Below are 24,909 nucleotides of genomic sequence, written 5' to 3'. Positions count from 1 at the left end.
GAAGGTATTTGAAGGGATGCTAATTACATTTGCAGGTAACACCAAACTGGGAGAAATAGTTAATGCCACAGAATACTATTATATCTGGATTCAGGATGACATTAACAGATTGGAGAACGGGGCCCCAGTACAGTGGTACCTCAGGTTAAGAACTTAATTCGTTCTGGAGATCCGTTCTTAACCTGAAAGCGTTCTTAACCTGAGGTACCACTTTAGCTAATGGGGCCTCCCACTGCCACCATGCCACCGCCGTGCGACTTCTTAACCCGAGGTACTATTTCTGGGTTAGCGGAGTCTGTAACCTGAAGCATCTGTAGCCCGAGGTACCACTGTAACAGAATGAATTTCCATATGGACAAATGTCTGGTTCTACACTTAGGCAGGAATAGCGCAAATTTAAGATGGAGGACTCCTGACTTGCCAGTAGTAAATGTGGCAAGGATCTAGGAGTCCTAGCAAACAAACATGAGTCAACAGTGTGATGCAGCAGCACAAAAATCTAATCCTACACAGCCACACAAGTGTGCAGTCTTTTGGAACAGTTTTCTGACATGTCCCTTATCTTAAATGGTATGAAAGGACCCATGCAGGAGAGAAGCCACACAAATGCTTCTGGGGGAGTTCCTACCTTGCATTGCATGAGAGATTTCACACAGGTTCCCAGACTGCGGGAGAAGGTTTGATAGGAATTCCAGCCTTCTCATCCATATGAGAAGACACACAAGGCTGCCTAGTTCCATAGAAGAACTATGGAGAAAGAACTGGAAATTTACAGCCTGTGAAGAATGCTGGATGGAAGTGAAAAAGGATTTAGAAATATGGTCAAATTTGAAGTTATCATTGCTAGGCCAAATTGCTGTGATAAAAATGAATGTATTGCCAAGGATGCTGTTTTTGTTTCAAACATTGCAAATTTTGGATAAAATGGATTGTTTCAAGGAGTGGCAGAGAGATATTTCTAGATTTGTCTGGCAGGGCAAGAAGCCTCGAATAAAATTTAAGATATTAACTGATGCTAAAGAAAGAGGTGGATTTGCCCTGCCAGACCTTAGGCTTTATTATGAATCAGCCGCATTTTGTTGGCTGAGAGAATGGCTGCTTCTTGAAAACACTGACATTCTGGACCTAGAAGGTTTTAATAATGTATTTGGGTGGCATGCATATTTGTGGTATGATAATGTCAAAGCACATAAAGCGTTTAAAAACCATATTATCAGGAAAGCACTGTTTAATGTCTGGATAAGATATAAGGATTTGCTTGAAAACAAAACTCTAAGGTGGTTGTCACCAATGGAAGCGAAGGCTCAGAAAAAGCTCAATATGGAGGCCAAATGGCCGAAATATTGGGAAATTTTGGAACAAGAGGTAGATAGATTAAAACTGCAGAGTTTTGAAAAACTAATAATGATTGGCTTCATTATTACCAAATAATGGAGGCTTACAATTTGGACAAGAAAATTGGCTTCCAGGTGGAAAAATCAAAATTGGAAACAGAACTGTTAGATCCCAAAATTAAGAACTTGTCAAGAATGTATAACTTGCTGTTGAAATGGAACACTCAGGATGAAACGGTGAAATCTGTTATGATTAAATGGGCACAAGATGTTGGACATAACATGATGATGGCTGACTGGGAACAGTTATGGACCACAGGTATGAAATTTACGGCATGTAATGCCTTAAGAGAGAATTTAATGAAAATGATCTACAGGTGGTACGTGACACCAGTCAAGCTTGCAAAAATCTATCATTTGCCCGATAATAAATGTTGGAAATGCAAAGAGACAGAAGTTACATTCTTTCACCTTTGGTGGACGTGCCCAAGGATTAAGGCTTTCTGGGAGATGGTTTATAACGAAATGAAAAAGGCATTTAAATATACCTTCCTGAAGAAACCAGAGGCCTTTCTCCTGGGCATGGTCGGCCAATTGGTGCCTAAGAAGTATAGAACTTTTTTAATGTATGAACTGGGGTCCTGGGCCTTTTCTGACCTCACAGAGTGATGCTAATGGAAATGAGCAAGAGCCACTTACCTCTGCAAGGTGCTTCTCACATCCTAGAGGGGAAAAGAGGAAAGACATCATTGCACACCACAGGCCACACTAGGAAGACCCTTCAAACCCTGGAATGGATATGCCTGGCTCCCTGATGTCAGTCTGCCTGGCATAAGCCAAAGTTTTGGGTAGGAATGGCTGAATCAGTCAGTTTTGGTTTTCTCAGTTTTTAATTTTCCAGTCTTAAGTTCAGTTATTCACATTTCCACATTCATCAGCAATATAGTGTGAACTTTCTCCTTTTATGTAATTCTCTCCCCCCCCCCCCCATTTACACATTTTATAAAGCAATTTTCTATAATTTGATTAATTGCTGCACATATTACCTGGCTGGAGAACTGCACTGGAAAATCCAGAGAATTGCAAATGTTGATGGGTGGCTGTGATTCAGTCTGCTTCTTGAGCACAAAGGGCAAATGAGGCAGATTCATCTTGAAGTGTGGGCTCAGTGGAATCCCCTCCCATACCTGGTTTTCAGTTTTAACTTCTTCATGTGCACCCAGTTTTGTGTGCTAAAAAACTCCCTCCTAACACACATTTCATTGTGCCGTTCATACATCAGTAAGCCTTCTAGGACACTGTCCCTAATAGGAAAAACTCACAATTTAAATCACTAGTCAGTAAGACTTGATTTAAATCTTCTTCTTCTTCTTTTTTTTTTTTTTACAAAAGGACTCATTCTTGCTGGTATAATCTTAATATTTACAACCAGATGAAGGTTTTGTTTCTGGAATAATAAATTTTACAGTTATATCAAAAAATACTGATTTGGTTGTACTATTAGAAATACATAGACAATTATGAAATTATTGTGAGGTTTAATAAATTAACTGTTTATATTTGAACAACTTTTCTGCTGTACTCTATTGAAAGGAGAAAAATAATCATTTCCTTAATAACAATTTAAACCATTTATTTAACTAAAGCAATAACATTACAGCATATGCATCAATGTTTGTTAACTGATGTGGTTAAACTTATTTTTTTAAGAAACGTAGATTGAGTTTAAGCTCATATGAAAAACTTTTTTAAAAATCCTTATTTCCTGTTGAAATGGAAAACTATATTTAGAATGATTTTTCCTCCAAAAGCATTTTATTTTAAAAATCCAATTTAGATCAAGGAAATCCGATTTAAATCAAAGAAATCCAATCTCTCTCTCTCTCTCTCTCTATATACACACACACACACACACACACACACACACACACACACTACACACACACACACACACACACACACACACACACACACACACACAGAGTGGTACCTCGGGTTAAGTACTTAATTCATTCTGGAGGTCCGTACTTAACCTGAAACTGTTCTTAACCTGAAGCACCACTTTAGCTAATGGGGCCTCCTGCTGCCGCTGCGCGGCCGGAGCCCGATTTCTGTTCTCATCCCGAAGCAAAGTTCTTAACCCGAGGTACTATTTCTGGGTTAGCGGAGTCTGTAACCTGAAGCGTATGTAACCCGAGGTACCACTGTAGACAACTTTTAGAAGACATCTGAAGGCAGCCCTGTATCAGGAAGTTTTTAATGTTTTATATTTTACTATGTTTTATATATGTTGTAAGCCGCCCAGAGTGGCTGATGGGTGGGTTATAAATAATAAAATTATTACTATTATTACTAAAGCAGTGTAGTGCAGAGGGAGCGTGTTGGGCAACTAAGAACACATGTTTCCACACTAGTTATCTGATTTCTGATTTCAGCCTTTTGTACATTTTTTTTTATTGTATGGTTTTATGTCCACTTTGATTTCTAAAATAAACTTCCATTCTAATTTTTTGGGGGAAATGCAGGCATTGATTTGCACCATTGACAATCAGTTATGAGACTTCCAGCCCATCTCTTGCTCAGGCAAGTTCTTTGACCGCGGCTAAGCGCCACAAGCTATGAAGGGGTTAAAGCAACAGAGGCCCGAATCCTAGAGCGGCCCAAGTAGATGTCAAAGGAAGATGATGCGCAGGGGCGGCCGGAAGGGAGACGCTGCTTTCCGGTTCCCTCCCTCCCTCCCTTGACTGGCACCTGAGAATGACGTAGCTGGCGGCCGGTTCTCTGCGCGGGAAGTGAGAGAGCAGGTGAGTGGAAGGTGGGAAGAAGCGGAGAGTCTGCCCAGGTCCGCTTCTGTTTTCGTTTAATTTGATTTTTTAATTGCTCCTTCTTCTGAGCTTGGGGAGGTCTCATAAGACAAGAGGACCAGGGCGACGGAGGCATCGCCATCCCTTGGGTCAGCTGCTGGGAAAAGTTGCAAGCTGGCCCTCCCATTAAGCAGAATCAATTGGGGAACTGGTTTGGAATGGCCAGGTTTGGGTGCTGTGCCTTTTGTTGCTGATGGCTCCGTTGGTGAGAGCATGGTGCTGATAACCTCGAGGTTTGGGTTCAAGTCCCCATATGGGGCACCTGCATCTCCCTGCGTTGCAGGGGGTTGGGCTGGATGACCCCCACGGGTCCCCTCCCACCGCACGGTTAGACTTCCCAGCTGCAGGGTGCTATTTTCCGCCCTGCAAAATGTCTTAGGCCAGCGCTGCTTCTGGGCTGCTGAGATCCCCCACCCGCTCCCAATCTTATGTATGGCCTTATTTGCACTATACATTTAAAGCAGTCTCATACCACTTTCAGCAGTCGCTGCTTCCTCCATAAAATCCTGGGGAGCGCCATTTGTTAAGGGAACTGAGAATTGTTAAGAGACACATGCCCACATTCCCCTCCAATTCCAAGAGTGTCTTCTCAATTCAGCCGTTTTCTAAGGGACTCTGGGATTGTTTTAAAGTGTTTCAGAGGCTGTAGCAAGCTATCCTGGCTGTTTACATCACCTTGGCTTGTGAGCACAGGAGGGGAATTAAGTATCATGATGTGCCTTTAGTATTTTTGTCTGTAGGCTCCTTGGGAATTAAAATAGATTTTTGGAGGTGCGGAAATAGCAGACCCAATTAATATGGGGTATTCAGAGATTCCGAGAGGTTTTAGTCTTCAGTCCTGTTGCAGGAACCCCCCCCCCCAATCATTCAGTTTGTACAAACTTCACACACACACACTACATACGCTACGCTTCTGTTATAAATTCATAGAAAACCATACATCGGATTTGCACTGTTCCACTTTTATTTTACTCCATGAAGGAAGGACTACAAAATGGGGAAGGTTTGATACAGGGCAGCCATAATCCCTTGAGCATACCAGCACATACACAGGAGCCCTGCCCAGTTGCTATGCCAACCCTGATGGTCCTAGACAGAAGACCATCAAGATCACAAAGAACTTGCATATGGGAGTGGATTCAGCACAGACTGGAACAAAGGACAATAATCAGCTCTTCCCTCTGGGGGCAGGGGTCTTAGGTTACACCCCTTCTGTGATGTATGTATGATGTTTCTGGGGGTGGTCTTGATCTACAGGGTGGCAATTTCAAAAGTCTTTATAAGGCCTTGCACACCATTTTTCTGGGTCCCTCCTCTCTCCTGCGGGTGAGGGGAGCACCCTGTTGCAACAGACCAATAAAGGCCAAGCCTACAGGCTGCTGTTTTGCTCCAAGTTGGTTGGTGTCTTTGTTTTTGTCCAAGGGAGCCCTCGGATTTTTCCGTTAACAGTCCTATAGACTTTCTGTCTTATTTTCCCCTCCGCTCCCCCCTCATTAGGTGAAGTTTGGTCGTATTAGCTTCAAGGACAGTCAGATTCTGCCGGTTGTTGAAAGATCCAGATGGTTTGCAGTCTCATTTGAAGAGTCCAGCTGGATGAATATCTTTAGCTGAAGGACAAGGATATTAGCAAGGGCGCTGAGGCATCCCTAAAGGGTTGATAGTGAAAGAGAGAGCAGAGAAGAGGCACAACAAGGCCAGTCCCTGTGGGAAGACAAAAGCTGTGACGCAAGAGATTGTGGCTGGTGCTAAAGCTGGTCATGGAACCCGAAATCAAAATGGAGCAGAGCTGGAGCCCTGAATTTGGAGAGCAAAGGTCAATTTGTCCAAAAACTGGGAGGCTCAAGGAAGTTCTCCTTGTGGAAGCCCAACAAAATGTGAAACAGGAGCCAAACGATGAGCCGTCAAGGAACTGGGACGCCCAGTTGCAGGAGTTTTTGGAGATGCTACAGGATTCCCATTCTGGAGAGGGAAACCCACAAGTGCCTGAGACAAGGGATTGGGAGGTTACTTCTGAGGAAGTGACAGGTGACCACAGCTGGCCCAGAGCATTGTGGGCTTCCCAAATCCAGCCACGTCTTGCTGGGGAAGCCCAAGAGGACCATGAGACCAATCTGGGTGCCACTCCCAGTGGGAAGGAGAAGGCAAGAACTCCGTCTGGAGATGGTGCCGAGATGGAGAGGCAGCGCCGGTGTTTTCGTGAGCTCTGCTACGAAGAGGCCGATGGGCCTTTCAAGCTTTGCAGGCAGCTCCAGGAGTGTTGCCATCAGTGGCTGAAGCCAGAGAGACACACCAAGGAGCAGATCCTGGAGCTGGTGACCCTGGAGCAGTTCCTGGCTGTGCTGCCACTGAAGATGCAGAGCTGGGTGAGAAAACGTAACCCAGGGAACTGTGCCTGGGCAGTGACCCTGGCGGAGGAATTCCTTCGGAGTCAGAAGGAGGTCAACAGCTGGGAAGTGCAGGTAAGATGATGTTTCCAAAATTGTGTCACATCCACAGCATACATTTGATGCACGTGTGGATCCTATGGCTTCCTCCAAAGTGTCTTGGGAACTGTAGCTTATTAAGGGTGCTGGGTGTTGTAGCTCTGTGAGGGGTAAACTACATTTCCGAGAACTCAATGGGGAGAAGCCATGTGCTTTAAATGTGTACTGCAGGCATCACAAGCATGCCTGAATTGGGTTTCAAAAATGTGCCCTTGAACCACTCTTGGGTCTTGAGTTGCTATGACTATTATTATCATTATTATTATCATCATTATTAAAACTTATTATCAGTCTGTTTTTTTGCCAGTGCAACCCAAGGGGTGTACAACAATGTTCGTAAGCACAAAGCCCCAATTGGGCACCCAGCCACCTTGACAAAGCCAGTGTCAAGGCAGGAGTGGGGAGCAAGTCAGCAGGAACTCACAAAGTGTCAGTGAAATTCACTCTTTATTCAAAGAAACAAAGCAGCTCAGGCCTAGTGCTCACAGCAATTCTTCCCAGTCCATCTTGACCCAATGAGGCAGTTGTGAGGAACCTGAGACTCCTTCCTCTTGTCTCCCTTTGCTCCACCCTCTTCATTCCCCTTTGTGTTCTGGGAGACTAGGGGGCTCATATTATGTCCTTACATTCTTGTGACAGATTGTGATAATATCAAGTCCTTGGAATAAGTAACATTTATCGCCAACCTCTAAACACAATTTTGCCTGCACTGTGACTTGGTTTTGAACTGACTCTTCTCCCCTCCATCTTCTCCACTGGCAGATCACAGGGATGTCAGAAAAGGAGCTTGTAAATCCCTGCAAGGCAGAACAGGATCTGCCGGGCACGGTGAAGATGCAGCTTTCCACAAGGCCCCAGCAGGGGGACAAGCAGAGTGTGAGCTTATTGGGTGAGTTCCTCTGGGGTCTGTCTCTTCGAATATCTCAGGACTCCTGAATTTCCAGTTTTGTTGCTTTCCCCCACCTAAAATGGAAGGCTTGTCTTCCCAGGTCACCTTCAAGCTCTGTGGGTTTGGGGGCCTAAAACTGTCCACACAACTGGCCATTGCCTGCTAAGTAGTGGTCCTGCTCAATTATGGGGCAGATTAATCATTTTTGCAAAGGGGGCAGAAGCACAGAGAGGGAAGCTTGTCAGTCTAGACCAGGGGTGGGTTCTGAGCTTCCCTGTTTGGCCGACAGGTCCATTTTTAAAATTGCATCTGTAATTCAAAAAAATTCAGTACCTATATATGCAATTCAGAAACACACAGATCGATAGATTTAGAACTGGAAAATGTGCAAAAGGAACTTCAAAAATGATCACCTCCTCTAGAATAAAAGGTTCCATATTTGTTAGAAATTGATCTCTTATTGTGGTGACACCTAGACGTTGGAACTCCCTGTCTGTTGACATCAGGCCGGCATACCCTTTTTGACTCCTGTTAAAACATTTTTTGTTTATAGACAACCCTAGTAAGATATTAGAATGCTGATGTGTTTTTGGTTTATTGCTGGTTTTAATTTTCTGAGCATTTTAATTGTTTTTAGTGCAATCTTACTGTTTTATTATTATTTTTAAAACTGTTTTGGGGTTCTCTAAAATCAAACGGCTTATAAATTTTGGGGACAATTTAATTTGGTGGGGAAAACATAGTACAGTGGTACCTCGCAAGACGAATGCCTCGTAAGACAAAAAACTCGCAAGACGAAAGAGTTTTTCGTTTTTTGAGTTGCTTCGCGAGACGAATTTCCCTATGGGCTTGCTTCGCAAGACGAAAACGTCTTGCAAGTTTGTTTCCTTTTTCTTAAAACCGTTAATACCCAGGGTGCATTGCTTGAAGAGGTGCAGTTGCAACCTGACTTCGAGGAGCAACTCATAGCACGTGGTGTGGTAGCCTTTTTTGAGGTTTTTGAAGACTTTGGTGATTTTTGAAGCTTTTCCAAAACTTCTTTTGCAGCCATTTGGTAAGTTAAACTTTTAAAACTTTTTTGGGGGGTTTTGGATTTTGGGTTGGGGTGTTTGGAATTCAAGGACTTGGTGTTGGGGAGGGGTTTGCAAGAATCTGGAAGCTTGTGTGGTTTTTTTCTGCATTTTTATGATTTTTTTTGTGACCATTGGGGCACTCTGCTGTTGTTAAAAAAAAGATTTCTGGGTTTGGATTTCTGTGTGGTGGGTGGCTGGGAGAATAGTTGAGAAGGGGTTTGCAAGAATCTGGAAGCTTGTGTGTTTTCTAGGAGGTTTGATGCTTTTGAATTTTTTGGATGTGAAGCACTGATTTTTTTGGGGGGGGTTTGCGAAGGTAGGAGCTGTGCTGCCATGGGGCCCAAGAAGACTGCTGCTGCAGAGGCCGGCGAGAGGAAGAAGGAGAAGATGACGCTGGAAATGAAGAAGGAGATCATCCGGAAGCACGACGGTGGAATGCGTGTGACAGACCTCTCCAGGGTGTACGGGAGGAATCCATCGACCATCGCGACCATCCTGAAGATGAGGGAGAAGATCCTTGCGACTGATGCAGCCAAGGGAGTCTCCAGGATCGTGAAGAACCGCCCAGCTGTTCTGGAGGAGGTGGAGAAGTTGCTGCTCATCTGGTTAGAAGAGAAGCAGCGTGCAGGGGACACAGTGACTGAGGCCGTCATTTGTAAGAAGGCCAAGGCCTTGCACGCAGACCTCGTCTGGCAACAGCCAGGAACCTCAGGCGAGCCAGAAGTCTTCAAGGCAAGCAGAGGCTGGTTTGACCGGTTCAAGATGAGATCTGGAATCCACAGCGTGGTCAGGTATGGAGAGGCTGCCAGTTCTGATGTTTCTGCGGCTGAAGACTTTGCAGCGGAGTTCCTGGAGGTTGTGACGACGGAGGGCTACGTTCCACAGCAGGTCTTCAACTGCGACGAGACTGGGCTGTTTTGGAAGAGGATGCCCAAAAGGACTTTCATCACTCAGGAGGAGGCCAAGTTGCCTGACCACAAGCCCATGAAGGACCGTCTGACCCTGCTCTTCTGTGCCAACGCAAGCGGCGACCTGAAGATCAAGCCCCTGCTGGTGTACCACACGGAGAACCCACGGGCCTTCAAGAAACACAACGTCGACAAGGAGCAGCTGAGTGTCATGTGGCGATCCAACAGTAAGGCATGGGTCACACGTGTGCTGTTTGTGGACTGGGTCAATCTTGCTTTTGGCCCTGCTGTCAAACAGTACCTGCTGGACAACGACTTGCCGCTGAAGGCTTTGCTTCTGATGGACAATGCTCCTGCTCATCCTAAAGGCCTTGAGGAGGACTTGTTGAAGGAGTTCAGCTTCATCAGCATCATGTTCCTGCCGCCTAACACCACGCCACTGCTCCAGCCGATGGATCAGCAGCTCATCGCCAATTTCAAAAAACTCTACACCAAGGAGCTTTTCAGGCGATGCTTCGAGGTGACTGATTGCACCAACATCACCCTGTGGGAATTCTGGAAGGACCACTTCGACATCGTCACCTGCTTGAAGATGATCACCACGGCCTGGGACGGGATCAACCAGAGAAATTTGAATTGCGCTTGGCGCAGCCTGTGGCCGGACTGTGTGGCACCAAGTGACTTTGATGCACCAGAGTCAACAGTGGTGCAGGACATTGTTTCCTTGGGGAGGGCCATGGGCCTGGAGGTCACAGAGGAGGACGTCAGCGAGCTGGTGAAGGAGCACGACCACGAGCTGACCACCCAGGAACTGGTCGAACTGCAGGCAGAGGCTGCGCAGGAACAGGCCTCGCTGGAAGAGAAGGAAACAACTGAGGAACGGCTGTCCTTCAAAGAACTGAGGGACATTTGCCAGAAGTGGAAAGATGTGCAGGCTTTTGCACAGCAGCACCACCCTGACAAGGACCTGACACGTGACCTTGCGAAAATTTTTGATTCGAGGGTCATGTCGTCTTTCAGGGAGGTGCTGAAAAGGCGGAAGAAGCAGCAGACCATGGACAGGTGCTTCAGCAAGAAGCAAAGAGTGGAAGAGGAACCTTCTTCGAGTTGTCCCCCAGAGTCTTAGAAAATGTATGTACAGTACTGTACACTTTCGTGATTTTTAAATGCTTTTCTGTCATGTTTAGAAACTTGAATTATTGTTCCTTATTATTGTATCTCAAGGGCTGTCGTGTGGAATATGGAGCAAGCTGGTTTTCTCCAGCTCTGGATGATTAGGACTCAAACCAACGGCTTCGTGTTACGAGGAAGGAGATTCCGACTAAACATCAGGAAGAGCTTTCTGATGGTAAGAGCTGTTTGACAGCGGAATGGTCTCCCTCAGGTGGTGGTGGACTCTGGGCTGCACATGTGCTGTTTCCAGTTGGTGTCAGGATGGTGGCACCCGCCCTTATTCTGGTAGGAAGTGCTTGGTGGCGGCCAAAAAATGAGGGGGCGAGGAGAGACATTTGAGTTGGAACGAAGACTCTTGGGGGGACAGCCACAAAGTCCATTGAGTGCTACCTCACAAGGTAGCCCTAAAGGGGAAATGAGGACAGGAAAAACCACGGACCTACTTTATCTCCCTAGAGAAAATGTGAGGTATAAATGTTACAATAAATAAAAAATGTTGGCATGTGGGTAACCCGACTGAGAGGTGTTAACAATGACCTTTGGGTCTTGTAAAATGTTTTTAGATATTTAAACTGCTTTTAAATAGCTTAAATATGTTTTGTTTTGTTTTGTTTTGTGTTCCTTGGCTACTCATTGGTTTGCCACCCTGGGCTCTTTTGGGAGGAAGAAGGGTGGGAATTTAATAAAAAAATCAATTGAAATTTATTAAGGATTGGAAAATTACTGTGGGGTTTTTGCGTGAAAGAGACAGTCAACATGCAATATCTGGATCTGAAGATTGAAAATAATATTGGCTTATAGAAAATAGAATGATTGGGTGTCAAGTTGAGTGAATGCTTTGAACAAGTTGTTATATTTACTTGACAGAGAATCAGAAGTCTTTCCATCTTTTTCTATTTCTCCCATTTTCTTTTCTTTTTCTTCTGTTTATTTTTTCCCTTCTCCCTGCTCCTATTTCTTTTTAGATTAGATTTTAAAAAATATTTCTTTTATTCAGGTATAAGTATATACTTTGCACTGTGTATGAACTTTTGTATATCTTTGGATGAGTATCAATAAAAATAAAATGTGGAAAAAAGGAACCAGTAGTGTTGTCCATAATCTGCCCAGCCCCATATGTTACTCTTAGGTGGATTTGTAGCTGGTTGAGTGACAGACCCCAAAGAGTACTCATTAATGGTTCCTCATCCTGGAAAAAAGTGACAAGTGGGGTGCTGCAGGGTCCTGGGCCCGTTGTTTTCCAACGTCTTTATAAACAACTTGGGTGAAGGTATTTGAAGGGATGCTGATTACATTTGCAGGTAACACCAAACTGGGAGAAATAGTTAATGCCACAGAATACTATTATATTTGGATTCAGGATGACATTAACAGATTGGAGAACGGGGCCCCAGTACAGTGGTACCTCAGGTTAAGAACTTAATTCGTTCTGGAGGTCCGTTCTTAACCTGAAACTGTTCTTAACCTGAGGTACCACTTTAGCTAATGGGGCCTCCCACTGCCACCATGCCACCGCCGTGCGACTTCTTAACCCGAGGTACTATTTCCGGGTTAGCGGAGTCTGTAACCTGAAGCATCTGTAGCCCGAGGTACCACTGTAACAGAATGAATTTCCATATGGACAAATGTCTGGTTCTACACTTAGGCAGGAATAGCGCAAATTTAAGATGGAGGACTCCTGACTTGCCAGTAGTAAATGTGGAAAGGATCTAGGAGTCCTAGCAAACAACAAGCTTAACATGAGTCAACAGTGTGATGCAGCAGCACCAAAATCTAATCCTACACAGCCACACAAGTGTGCAGTCTTTTGGAACAGTTTTCTGACATGTCCCTTTTCTTAAATGGTATGAAAGGACCCATGCAGGAGAGAAGCCACACAAATGCTCCCACTGCAACAAATGCTTCTGGGGGAGTTCCTACCTTGCATTGCATGAGAGATTTCACACAGGTTCCCAGACTGCGGGAGAAGGTTTGATAGGAATTCCAGCCTTCTCATCCATATGAGAAGACACACAAGGCTGCCTAGTTCCATAGAAGAACTATGGAGAAAGAACTGGAAATTTACAGCCTGTGAAGTATTGAGGGAAAATCTAATCAAGATGTTTTATAGATGGTACTTAACACCTACCAAAATAGCTAAAATGTATAAGACAAAAACAAATCTGTGCTAGAGGTGTGGTAAAACAGAGGGGACACTTATACATGTTTGGTGGACCTGTGAAAAAATCAAAAGCTTCTGGAATATAGTATATGATGAGCTTAAAAAATGTTTCAGTATAACTATGAAAAATACAGAAGCTTTTCTACTAGGGATAACAGACACAGGTATAGCAAGAGAAGATCAGAAAATATTCCTCTATGCCACAGGAGCGGCAAGGATCCTCATTGCTAAAAACTGGAAAAAAGAGATTGTGCCAACTAAAAAGGAATGGCAAGACAAACTGTTAAGAGTATATTGAACTGGCAGAGATTAACAGAGATCACACTAGACAAAGAGTTTCAAAAAGCATGGGGAAAATGCAGAGAATACTTCACAAAACAGTGCCCTAAAATACCTACCTGGACTTGTTTCGATTAATGTCTGCAGGAGACTTTGTGGATATTTAAGTTATAATTAGAAAAATCTTAATAATTATTCATAAAGGAAACAACTTATAAGAAGTAAATAAGGAGGCCAGATACAGGATAAAGGAAGTCTTTTGTTTGGTTGCTTGTATTGTTGTATGTTATGTTTATTGTATTTCAGTACTGGGGGAGTGAGGGTTTATGTTACGTTGTAAATAAAATTTCCAATAAAAATTAAAAGATATATATGAGAATACACACAAGGCTGAAAATGTTCATGCTGTGGGAAAAGTTTTACCTCAAACTCCATTCTCCTTTGACACCAGGAAATTCACATGAGAGCGGATGGAGATAAAGTTGTTGCACTGGACAGGAAGATTAATATTCTTCATATTTAGTGATATTAACAATTGAAGAGCCCCCTTTGGGACTTTTGCGTGGAAAGGAAATGAACGAATTAGAGATATCTGAGGCTGAAGATTGGGGAAACATGGCCTAGCAGTTTTTCTGAAAAGGCAAAACTGACCAGAAGGCTTAGGAACCAAGAAGACAAGAGTTTTAAGAAAGAATGGGAAAGATTTATAATTTATTTAAGGATTTTCACAACACTTGTAATGTAACAAATACGTTGGATAACTTGGATAGACTCAAAATATAGACAAGGAAATAATATGCAGCTGAAAATGATGACAATAGGACCCATGGGGAGGATGGTGGGAAGTCTTGAAATTCAGAGAAATCTCTAAATTTGAGTGTATTTGATAATGTTATATAACTGTATACTTGTAAAACCAAATAAAAACCATTTTTTTTAGAAGAAGAAGATTTGAACTGCCAACCATCTGATCAGCAAGCCCAAGAGGCTCAGTGAAATGCCCCCCGCATTACAAAACATTTAACGAATGAAAACAAACCAATAATCCGCACTCCCACAACACATTTAAAAGGGCATTGGAAAACAATCAGCCAAAGGCCTGTTTGAAGATAAATTCAGTGAATTTCTATTGAGGTATTATTTATTGGAACTCTTATAGTGTTACTGTCTGCTGCCGGGGGAGGGGAGTCTACCATTTTTGTCTCTTTTGCTGCTTCTGCAGATCATTACTGGAATGAATTCTCTCAAAGGGCAACCCAAAAACTGCTATTGTGAGGTAAATGTTGGTTTTTATACTTGTCATTCCGGTCTGGAAAGAAACTCCCAACTGGGCCTGAGAGGCAGATTTAGTCTCCTCAGGAGATCCTGAGGTGGGTTTTATAATTTTCCCACAGAAGAAAGAAAGGGAGGAGGGTCTCTCCAGAGAACGAGGCTCCTGAGAACGTGTAGAGTTCGGCTCCTGAGTCAGCAGCATAAAAAGACACACGTCCCCCTTCATAGTCCAGAGTCACCCGGATCCTCCTGGGCTTCTCCCTCAGGGACAGAAGAGAAGGAAAATGGGATGTCCAGGCCAAGTACTCCCCTCCCAACTTCTCCACAGCCCAGATCCCTCCCTCAGGACCTAAGAAGAAGCCGCCCTTTCTCTCCACAGACTTCCTGGCGACCCCCAAAGCCCACCATCCCCCACTTTCCACAGTCACTTCCCAGAAATGGCTGCCTGCTGTGAATCCCTCACGTCCCAACACACAACGCCAGTTGCTGAATCTCTCGGGATTATCAGGCAGGGCTTGAGGTTTGTCTCCCAATCTCACGCTTTTCCCATCCTCTGACAGGATGAGGCCGGGATGGGCTGTGTCTGGATCCAGAGTGACATTTGCTGTTGGGGGGAAGATGAGGGAAAGAGAAGAGAGGATACGAGGAAGTCAGTCATCAATGCGGTGAAAGTTGGATATTTGAAGAGATAATCTTTTTATTTTCTTTTTTTCTCTTCAGTGTTTATTGTCTTTTGTGGTGTGGTATGTTTCCCCCCTCTCTTTTTTGTGTATTTTGTTATGTTATTTTTGTGATAAATGTTGAAAAGCAAAAATAATAATAATAAATTGAACAAAAAGAAATGGTTAGAATTGGGGAGAGCGTCAGGGCAGACCCACCAGGAGAAGTTCTTAACCTGAAGCACTATTTCTGGGTTAGCAGAGTCTGTAACCTGAAGCGTATGTAACCTGAAGCGTCTGTAACCTGAGGTACCACAGTGTGTGTGTGTGTGTGTGTGTGTGTGTGTGTGTGTGTATATATATATATATATATATAAAATATTATGTTATATATTATATACAGACACACACACACACACACACACACACACACACACACACACATATATATTCATTTGTATGCACCCTGGGAAATGGTGATGTCTCAGGGGACCAGTTTGAGTCTAGGGGTTGGGAATCTACTCTGTTGTTGTTTTTCAGTTTCTCTTTCTTTCCCAGCATTTTTGTTTTTTAATCTCCTCCCTTCCCTCATGTTGCTCTTTCTCCTTGGTTGCTCAGCATCCTGTACTATCAGTGGTGCAGCTGCAGCAGGCAACACTTTCGTTTTGCTCCCTCCTTGGCTCCTGGGAGCTGAAGACCTTGCGAAAGTGGGCTTTTCTGCTCAAGGTTGGGTGGATTGACACAGGAAAGGCTGGTCTTCAGCTGGAGGGTGGGAACCAAGGCACAGCACAGTTTCTGTAGTGTAGTGGTTATCACGTTCGCCTCACACGCGAAAGGTCCCTGGTTCGAAACCAGGCAGAAACAGTTTTATTCTTTATTTGCTGAGCTTGTTTTCAGTTGCTCCTCTAGATGGTGCTCACAGCATCCAACAGCAAGAAGACAAAGAAAATATAATACAATTGAATAAGCAATTATTATTTAGTGCAGAAACAAGCCTGCTGACCAAAAGTAAGATTCATGTGAATTGTTCCACTCACTTGTACCTGTGGCCCCACCCACCACTGGCAAGGATGACCTTCAAACCATCCTAAATATCTTCACAGAAGCTTGTGGAAAACTTGGCCTATCACTCAAAATCCAAAAAAACCCAAATACTGCACCAACAAGCACAAAACAACCCCTCTCAATGGTCTAACGTTGGAAAGCTCCCTTCCACAAGGGAGGGCCGACATTGATGCTGAAATCCAGCATCGCCTGAGCCCTGCAAGTGCAGCTTTCTCACAGAGTGTTTGAGGACCGGGACATTCTCAGAGAAACCAAAATGCTTGTTTACAAAGCTATTATGCTACCAACTTTACTGTACGCTTGTGAAACATGGGCCACTTACAAACTCCATCTCCAACTTCTCAAAAGATTACATCAACGGTGTCTCCGAAAAATTTTACACATCACTTGGGAAGACAGGTGTACTAATGCCAGTGTACTGGAAGAAGCAAAGATCCCCAGTGTTGAAGCAATGATTCTTCAGCATCAACTTTGTAGGACTGGTCATGTTGTTCAGATGCCTTACTATCATCTTCCAAAGCAACTACTCTTATTCCGAACTTAAAAATGGAAAGTGTAATGCTGGTGGTCAACAAAGGAGGTTTAAAGAGTCTCTCAAGGCAAGTCTTTAAAAATGTATAAAACCAACAGTTGGGAAACAATGGCCTGCGAGTGCTCCAGTTGGAGAACAGTCTTTACCAAAGGTGTCATGGATTTTGAAGACACTCGAACTCAGAACGAAAGGGAGAAACACGCTAAGAGGAAGGCATGCTTGGCAAATTCTCACCATAATCAACTTATGCCCAGAAACCTATGTCTGCACTGCGGAAGGATGTGTGGATCCAGAACTGGCCTCCGGTGTCACTTACGGACACACCATTAAGACTGTGTTCATGGAAGACAATCTTACTTGGCTGCAAATGATCGCCAAAGAAAAATAAGAAGAAGATAGAAGAGGGGGGGTATCTTCCTGCATTTGTTGAACAAAGCAAATTCTCATTTTAAAAAAGTGATTAAAAGTGTGTCAACCAACCCAAGTTGGTCATCTTGAATGGGCATCTTAAGAAGTGTGTGTGTGTGTGTGTGTGTGGGAGGGGGAGGGAGGGAGAGAGAGAGAGAGAGCCTTAAAGCAGAGTCACCCCAAATGCAATCACTACGAAAGGAACACACTTTTTGCAAACTTAAAGTAACTGCAGGCTCTTTAAGGTACCCATCGCTCAGCTCCTTTGACTGTTAGCGAGACGCAGCTCTCAGCAGCCCAGCCGCGCGCACTCGAAGGGGTTAAGGCCACGGAGCTCTGAATCCTAGAGCGGTCACGTGAGCGGAGGAGATGCCAAAATGAAGGCTCTTTCTTTCCGGTCCTCTCCCTGAGATAAGAGAAGCTTCTTTCATTCTCTGCTCGGTCTCTGCAGCTTGGGAAGGACTGAGGGGGTTGCAAATCCCCAACGAGTGAAATGCAGAGGACTAGAAAGACAGGTGAGCGAGAGAGGCACTGGGGAGAGAGTGCAGTGTTTTGCCAGGTGGCTTTTATTTCTGTTTTTTAAAATTGCCCTTTCTTCTTTTGCAATCTTGGTTACCTGGAAGCCCTGCTATAGGACAAAAATTCATACGAGGGAGATTTTTTTTTTTGTATATGCGCAGCTGCAAAGGAGCAATACAACTTAAAACATAAATAAAATACTTTGGAAACATTGTAAAGCACGAATAGTATCTAAACAGCATCTAAAGAGATTTTAAAACAATAGCATGTCCTCACAGCTAATGCAGTTCCTGGCAAGCTTTACTCATCAGATGCCTGGGGTATCAGGAATGTTTTAAAATTCCTTCTGAAAGTTACTGATTTGTGGTGGGGGAGAGATGCACCTCACCAGGGAGAGCATTCCAAAAGGAGGGACGTATCACTGAGAAGGCTGGATGACATGGATGTTTTGGGAGAATGTTAGACTAGGAGGGCCATTGGCCTCATCCAGCAGCTGCGTGTTTGTCTTTCCTGGTGCTACTATCTGAATTATGAGATGCTGGGGATTGAACCCAAGATCTTCTTCATGCAAGGAATGCGCTCTAGCACTGCGCTCTAGCTGCTCCCCATGATCGATAGAGGCTGCAGGGAAGTGTCCTGGTCTACAGCACCTGCAGTGCTCCCTGTACTTATAACTGCCATTATCAGAAATGTACCATGAAGGTTTCCATCACCTTGATTCTGAGCACAGCAGGTTAATGGAAGTGGCTGGGAGGGGAAGGTAACACATAACGTATATTTAGTATTTTTGTAGGAGTGGGAAGGTTGTTTGCTTGAAAATCGGATCAGAATTTTGGGGGTTGAGGAAGAAACTAACTGCATGACTGCATTGCATTCATTAAGAGATTCCCATGCATTCTCACCCGCATTACAGTAGGTTGTCTTATTTTCCTTCTATGTACATTTCTTCCATAGTGGCAGAAGGCTACTATAAAGAACACTTGACTCCCTCAAGTTGCTGATAAGTTCAGATGCTTTGCTGTGTCACTTTGAGCTGATGGATCTTCAAGGATTTAGCAAGAGTGCTGAGGCATCCCTCAAGGGTTGGTGCTGAAAGAGAGAGCATCAAATAGCACAACAAGGACAGTCCCACAGGAGGAGACAACTGTGACGCAAGAGACAGTGACTGGTGGATCTCTGCTAAAGCACGGCATGGAACCTGAAATCAAAATGGAGGAGCAGAACGTGGCAGGTCCTGACCCAGGAGAGGGAAGGGGAGGGCAGGCTCCTCCAGAAATGACCAAGGAAGCTCTCTTTGAGAAAACTGAGCAAAATGTGAAACAGGAACCAGATGAAGGGCCATCAAGGAATTGGGATGCCCAGTTGCAGGAGTTCCTCAATACACTACAGGCCACATATTCAGAAGGGGGAAACCCACAAGTACCTGAGCTGAGGCAATGGTGTGGTCCTAAAACATCTCAATTACTCTCCCAAAGAAAACTGGATCCCCAAAAGTGGCCCAGATCTTTGTGTGCTTCCCAAATCCAGCCACAACTCATTGGGGAAGCGCAAGAGGACCATGAGACCGATCTGGATGCAGCTTGCAGTGGGAAGCAGAAGGCAAGAACTCTGTCTGGGGATGCTGCCGGGGTGGAGAGGCAGCGCCGGTGTTTTCGTGAGCTCTACTATGAAGAGGCTGATGGGCCTCGCAAGCTTTGCAGGCAGCTCCAGGCGCTTTGCCATCAGTGGCTGAAGCCAGAGAGACACACCAAGGAGCAGATCCTGGAACTGGTGACCCTGGAGCAGTTCCTGGCTGTCCTGCCACTGGAGATGCAGAGCTGGGTGAGGGAACGTAACCCAGACAGCTGTGCCCAAGCAGTGACCCTGGCGGAGGAATTCCTTCTGAGGCAGAATGAGGCCAACAGCTGGGGAAAGCAGGTGAGACAACTTTTCTAAACTGGTGTCCTTGAGTCACTCTTGGGTCTTCTTGTGTTCACAACCACAAAACCCTAATTGTGCACCCAGCAGCCCTGACAAGCCAGTGGCTTGGTTGCCAGCAAGAAGGAGCTATTTTAGTTTTGTGAGAATGCGTTGGAACTGGGGGATGAGAAGTAGTCTGGTATTGCTGCTCAGTAGCTGGAGGAGAGTAAGTAGGACAGGTCCCATAATCTCTGATGAAATACAGTTTAATAGAATCCTAGAATTGTAGAGTTGGAAGCAACTCTAGGGGGCATCTAATCCAACCCCTTGCAATTGTTTCCATCATGCATTTGGGTTCTGAGGACGTGTTCTCTGCCTGATGCTTTAGATGAGATCCCTGAATTGTTAGGGGTTGAACTAGATTACCCTCAGGGATCCTTCCAACTCTACAATTCTGTAAGTTATCCCAGAACTACAGGCGGTCTGGCAGCGGTTTTTAATCATTATAAGTTGCTCTTAAATGTTCTCCCTCTCTGTCTCTTTTCTACACAAGAGGTGGGATAATAGAAGTCCTTGTAAGACTTAAATATGCCTGCCTGAAACATTTTGCCTGCCTCTTTAAACTGATTCTCTTATCCTCACCTCTCCAGATCACAGAAGAAGAGTTTGTCAATCTCCCCAAGGCAAACCAGTCTCCCCAGAACACGACAGAGATGCTGCTTTTCACACAGGCTGAACAGGAGGCTGATGGCAGTGTGAACATATTGAGTAAGTCTCTCTGGGGACGGTCTCCCTGAGCACTGTGGGGTTCCCAAAGCAAGTTAGTCTCTGGCTTTCTCACTTTGCCTCATCTAAAATGATGGACTTGTCTTCCCATATCGAAATCACAACCCACAGGCCTGAGGACCATTGTAGAAATGTATACTTGCTAAAACTGTCCACAGATGGACTGAGCATTGGTCATTGCCCAATCTGGCCTTTGTTAAATTAAGGGCCTATTTCTTCTGTAGGGAACAGGAGATAAAAGTGTGGAGAAGGTGGCTTGTCACCCTAACTGAGAATGATGCACTTGGACTAAGAGCGAGTCAATTTTGAACAGCATTGTAACACCTAGTTAGCTTCGTGGCTGAGTGGGGATTTCATCTGGATCTTCCCAGTCCTGGCCTAGGATTTTAACCATGATGCCAACCCACAAAAGCAGGCGTCCTGATGATCTGGGCAGATGAGGAGGAATGGTGGGGACCTCCACTTGAAGAGGTGTCTGGGCAGGAGGAGGATGGTGATACTGTGGACCCAGATTCGTGGTGCTGGTGAACAGGACACACCCCAGAAGAAGAAGCAAAGAGTTGGTGGATGAGGAACTGGAGCAAGCTAGCAGATGCTCTAGTCCTGAACAGAGAGACAGGACTCAGATGTGGGAGAAACAGTACAGCAGAAAGTGGATACTACATCACTCGAAAGCCTGGTAGAACCCCCTCCTTCTCCGAGGACCAGGCGATCCCTTCATATCTTAGAGCTGAAGGCTAAACAGAGACAGAAATATTCTGTCACCATAGGCAGCCAGGAGGGGTTTAGAAGCTGTAAGGGGGTGGAATGGGCACTCTCAGTAACGTCTCAAGACTGAAGGCAGCATAATCCATAGTCTCTCTGTGTATTCTACTGAATTAAATTAAAGAACTATCAGAAGTTCTCTGTGTCTCTGATTTCACTGGCAGCTAGCCTGGGAATCGTGACATTCCTGATGGTTCATGCAATCTGGGTTTCTGAGGCCTTCTTACACAAAGAAGGGGTAGATTTCTATAGTGGAACATTGAATGGGGCAGGAGGAGTTACCCATTTCCCAAGGACACCACAGAGCAGATGGAAAGAGATAAGCTATAATAATAATAATAATAATAATAATAATAATAATAATAATAATTTTATTTGTTTATTTGCCCCAGCCACTCTGGATGACTTGCAACAAATATAAAAAGATAATACATAAAACATTAAAAAGCTTCCCCCTACTGGTCTACCTTCAGATGTCTTCTAAACGTTATATAGTTACTCATCTCCTTGAAATCTGATGGGAAGGCATTGAAGGTGCTTTGTGCTTTGTTACCTACTTCCTTAATTTTAGCGCAATGCCTGATTTCTGTCTGGCTTTCTTCCAGAAGGTAGTGGGTGGCTCAGGAAAAGCGAGGATCAGAATCCTTTGCTGGAGAGACCTGAGCAACTGGAGCGACTGAAGACATCACTGAAAACAGCCACAGAGAAGGATTTCCTGCATCAGCATGAAGCTAATGGGAACCAACATGTAGCGGAAAGGCAGAATGGAAACAACAAAGAAAATGGAATGGATCCATTTGTTCTCCAACAAAGTGTTTGCAAAGGTGCCAATGAACCCATTATCCAGCAGGATAAGGAGGAGGCAAAATATGACAAATTTGGGGAAAACTTTGTGGGAAGGTCACTCCTTACTACGCATGAGAGTGTTGATGCAGAGGAGAAGCCATACCAGTGTTGGCACTGTGGGAAAAGCTTTAGTAGCAGCTCGGATCTTGTGACGCATGAGAGGACCCATGTGGGTGAGAAACTGTACAAATGTTCCCACTGCGGCGAAAGTGAGAGAACCCACACAGGACAGAAGCCACATAAGTGCTCGCACTGTGGAAATACCTTTGGCTGGAACTCTCAAGAGGGGCTTCTCGCAGGAGAGAAGCCTTACACATGTTCTGAGTGTGGGAAAAGCTGCAGTCAGAGATCAGACCTCCTTAAACACCAGAGAACCCACACTGGCGAGAAACCTTACAAATGCTCAGCGTGTGGGAAAAACTTTAGAAACAGCTCAGGCCTCAAAGTACATCAGAGAATCCACACAGGTGAGAAGCCATATAAATGTTCGCACTGTGGGAAGTGCTTCAGTTGGAGCTCACACTTCATATCTCATGAGAGGATCCACACAGGGGTGTGCTCCTACTGTGGGAAAAGCTTTGGCCAGAAATCCGAACTCATTGAACATGAGAAGACCCACACAGCAGATGAGTTGTTTGCGTGTTATGCCTGTGGGAAAACTTTTGAAGTCAGTTTGGAACTGGTGGCACACGTGCGAACCCACAAAGAGAAGCCGTTTGAATGCTCAGTCTGTGGGAAAACCTTCAGAAACAGTTTGCAGCGCATCGCGCATCAAAAGGTCCACACAGGAGAGAAGCAGCATAAATGTTCCCACTGTGGGAAAAGCTTTAGCCAGAGACAGAGCCTTATTATTCATGAGAGAATCCATACAGGAGAGAAGCCGCACAAGTGCTTAGTCTGTGGGAAAAATTTCCGAAATGTCCCAAACCTTAAATCGCATGAGAGGACCCACACAGGAGAAAAACCATACAAATGCTCCCACTGCGACAAATGCTTCCGGTGGAGTTCCCACCTTGTATTGCACGAGAGAATTCACACGGGAGAGAAGCCCTACAGATGCGCAGACTGCGGGAGAACCTTTGACAGGAGGTCGAACCTTCTTGTCCATGTGAGAATCCACACAGGGCAGAGGCCATACATCTGTTCAGACTGTGGGAAAAGTTTCACCTCAAGCTCTGTTCTTCTTCGACATCAGAAAATTCACGTGGGAGAGGATGTTTGTAGGTGCTCTGAATGTGGGAAAACATTTAGGCAGCGGTCAGACCAGGCAGAGAAGGCGTCAAAATGTTCCGAGTGCGTCAGAAGCAATTACTTCAGCTCGGATCTTGTCAAACGGACACGGACTTGTGTGGATGAAAAGCCATTCAAATGTTCGGTCTGTGGAAAAACTTTTAGGAACAGCTCACACCTCCTTACTCATCAGAGCGTCCACACAGGAGTTCAACCGTATCAGTGTTCAGACTGTGGGCGAAACATCGTCAGGCGGCCCAATCTCCTAGCGCCCATAAGTGACCAGGCAGGACAGAAACCCTATAAATGTTCCAGCTGCAAGGAAGGTTTCAACTAGAGATCAGTTCTCATGAGAACTTGGAAAAAAATTGATATGGAATCTGCTTCTTTTCACCTCTCTTGCCTTTTTCTTTCTTTCTGTACCTTTAAAAACTAAATATACCTTGTTGGGGGCCATAGAAGCTGGTGGCTTTAAATAAATAATACTCCATTAGGAGAGAAACCAGGTTTGTAGATAGCATATATGCTCTGCAGACTATGGAAACAGTTTCATCCAAGGGATGACCTTAAAGAATTAGTTTTGTTTTTATTGGCAATCACAAGGATGCAAATTGGTGGGAAACTTATGGCCCTTTAAATGTGTTTGGACTACAGTTCCCATCAACCCCAGCCAGGATGGCCAATGGTGAGGCAGTTTTAGTCCAGAAAGTTCTGGGAAGCCACAGATTCCCCGTCCGCACTATTAACAAAGGCAAAGCCTCCCCATTTAATCACATTGATTTTTCTAGAATTGGGATGTTATTGCTATGGGGAAAATACTCCTTCATATCCCAGATACAGCAACTCTGGCAGATTCTATTAAGAACTGGGCTTTGCAAATTCATATATACTATTACATTTTTTAATATTTTAGGATCCATTAGTGTACCATTTCACTTAGAGATTTCAGGAAGCCTTCTCCAATACCCTTTCCTAAGGCCTAGGAACTTGCTCCTTGAAACAAGCAGACGAAAAAAAGAGCAAAGCTGTGATTGTCGGAATAATGTTTTACTGATAACCATCATCATGTGAGTTGTCTGAACTTGTACAAAATGGCAGCATTCAGACACCCCTGTTCTTCCATCCTCTCTCTCTTTTTCATCAGTTGCCATAAGCATTGTTGGGCTGATTTTGCCTTCAAGCATGGATGTGATTTACACTATAACGATACTATGTGAAACAGAATGATTAAAAAGCAGGCATGTGATGTATGAGGTCTAAAAGGCTAGCTCCAGAAAAAGCTTTTGCTCTCACAAGGACGACTGTTAGGACGGTGGAAGCCAAAGTTGCTTGTGGGGGTAATTCTTTTACACAACTGTTTATCAATTCTTTTTCCCCATCCCTGGTAAAGAGGCTGGCACTCAAAGACCCCCGTGTTTGAAGTGCATTGGGATGCATATCCAGGCACCCAAAATGTCGCCATGGGGAGTGCGCCTGTCTGGTATCCCATCCAGCCATGCCCCTTTTCCAGGATACTCTATTACATCTCTTCCCACTCCCAGTTTTCCACTTTTCACCTGCAATGGAATATCTTGTACCCTTTCCATGCTGCTTTTGGGGTTCCCCCGCCCCAATGTTTTTGTCTGCTTCTTCCCCTGAACTTGCCGACACGTCCCTCTTGTGCAAAGATGGCATTGTTTTGGCTACATAAGGATTTGCACTTGGAGAGTGAGCTCCCTATTGGTGTATAGAATTTGAATAAACTTGTCTTTTGCACCTATTGCA

The 24,909-nt window shown here is 44.6% G+C and overlaps 2 protein-coding genes across 4 annotated transcripts in view; both read left to right on the top strand.

Annotated features, from left to right (window-relative positions):
- Positions 1-11,853, top strand: part of LOC309336746 (zinc finger protein 446-like) — a 22,955-nt gene extending 11,102 nt beyond the window's left edge. For all 3 annotated transcript variants that reach the window (XR_014154064.1, XR_014154065.1, XR_014154066.1), the window contains exon 5: positions 11,123-11,853. The gene's annotated coding sequence lies outside the window, so the exon portion shown is untranslated. The remainder of the gene's footprint in view (positions 1-11,122) is intronic.
- On the top strand, positions 5,665-24,909 carry LOC309335202 (uncharacterized protein). The gene is made up of 8 exons (XM_081850075.1): positions 5,665-6,657; positions 7,444-7,570; positions 8,960-10,674; positions 14,997-15,101; positions 15,714-15,864; positions 18,689-19,536; positions 20,169-20,286; positions 21,675-24,909. The coding sequence occupies exons 1-8, from the start codon at positions 5,956-5,958 to the stop codon at positions 23,480-23,482; spliced, it is 5,574 nt and encodes a 1,857-aa protein (XP_081706201.1). The 5' UTR covers positions 5,665-5,955; the 3' UTR covers positions 23,483-24,909.

The sequence above is a fragment of the Podarcis erhardii genome, assembly GCF_964252035.2.
Source record: "Podarcis erhardii genome assembly, chromosome: 2".
Taxonomy (NCBI): domain Eukaryota; kingdom Metazoa; phylum Chordata; class Lepidosauria; order Squamata; family Lacertidae; genus Podarcis; species Podarcis erhardii.
This window is presented reverse-complemented; position numbering and strand designations above follow the sequence as displayed.

Excerpts from the sequence above, each read along its gene's own strand:
- LOC309335202 (XM_081850075.1), top strand. The coding sequence starts at position 5,956 with ATGGAACCCGAAATCAAAATGGAGCAGAGCTGGAGCCCTGAATTTGGA. Across the intron at positions 7,571-8,959 it reads GCAGAGTGTGAGCTTATTGG|GTAGGAGCTGTGCTGCCATG; the intron begins GTGAGTTCCTCT and ends GGGTTTGCGAAG. Across the intron at positions 15,102-15,713 it reads GGAAGTCAGTCATCAATGCG|CATCCTGTACTATCAGTGGT; the intron begins GTGAAAGTTGGA and ends TTGGTTGCTCAG.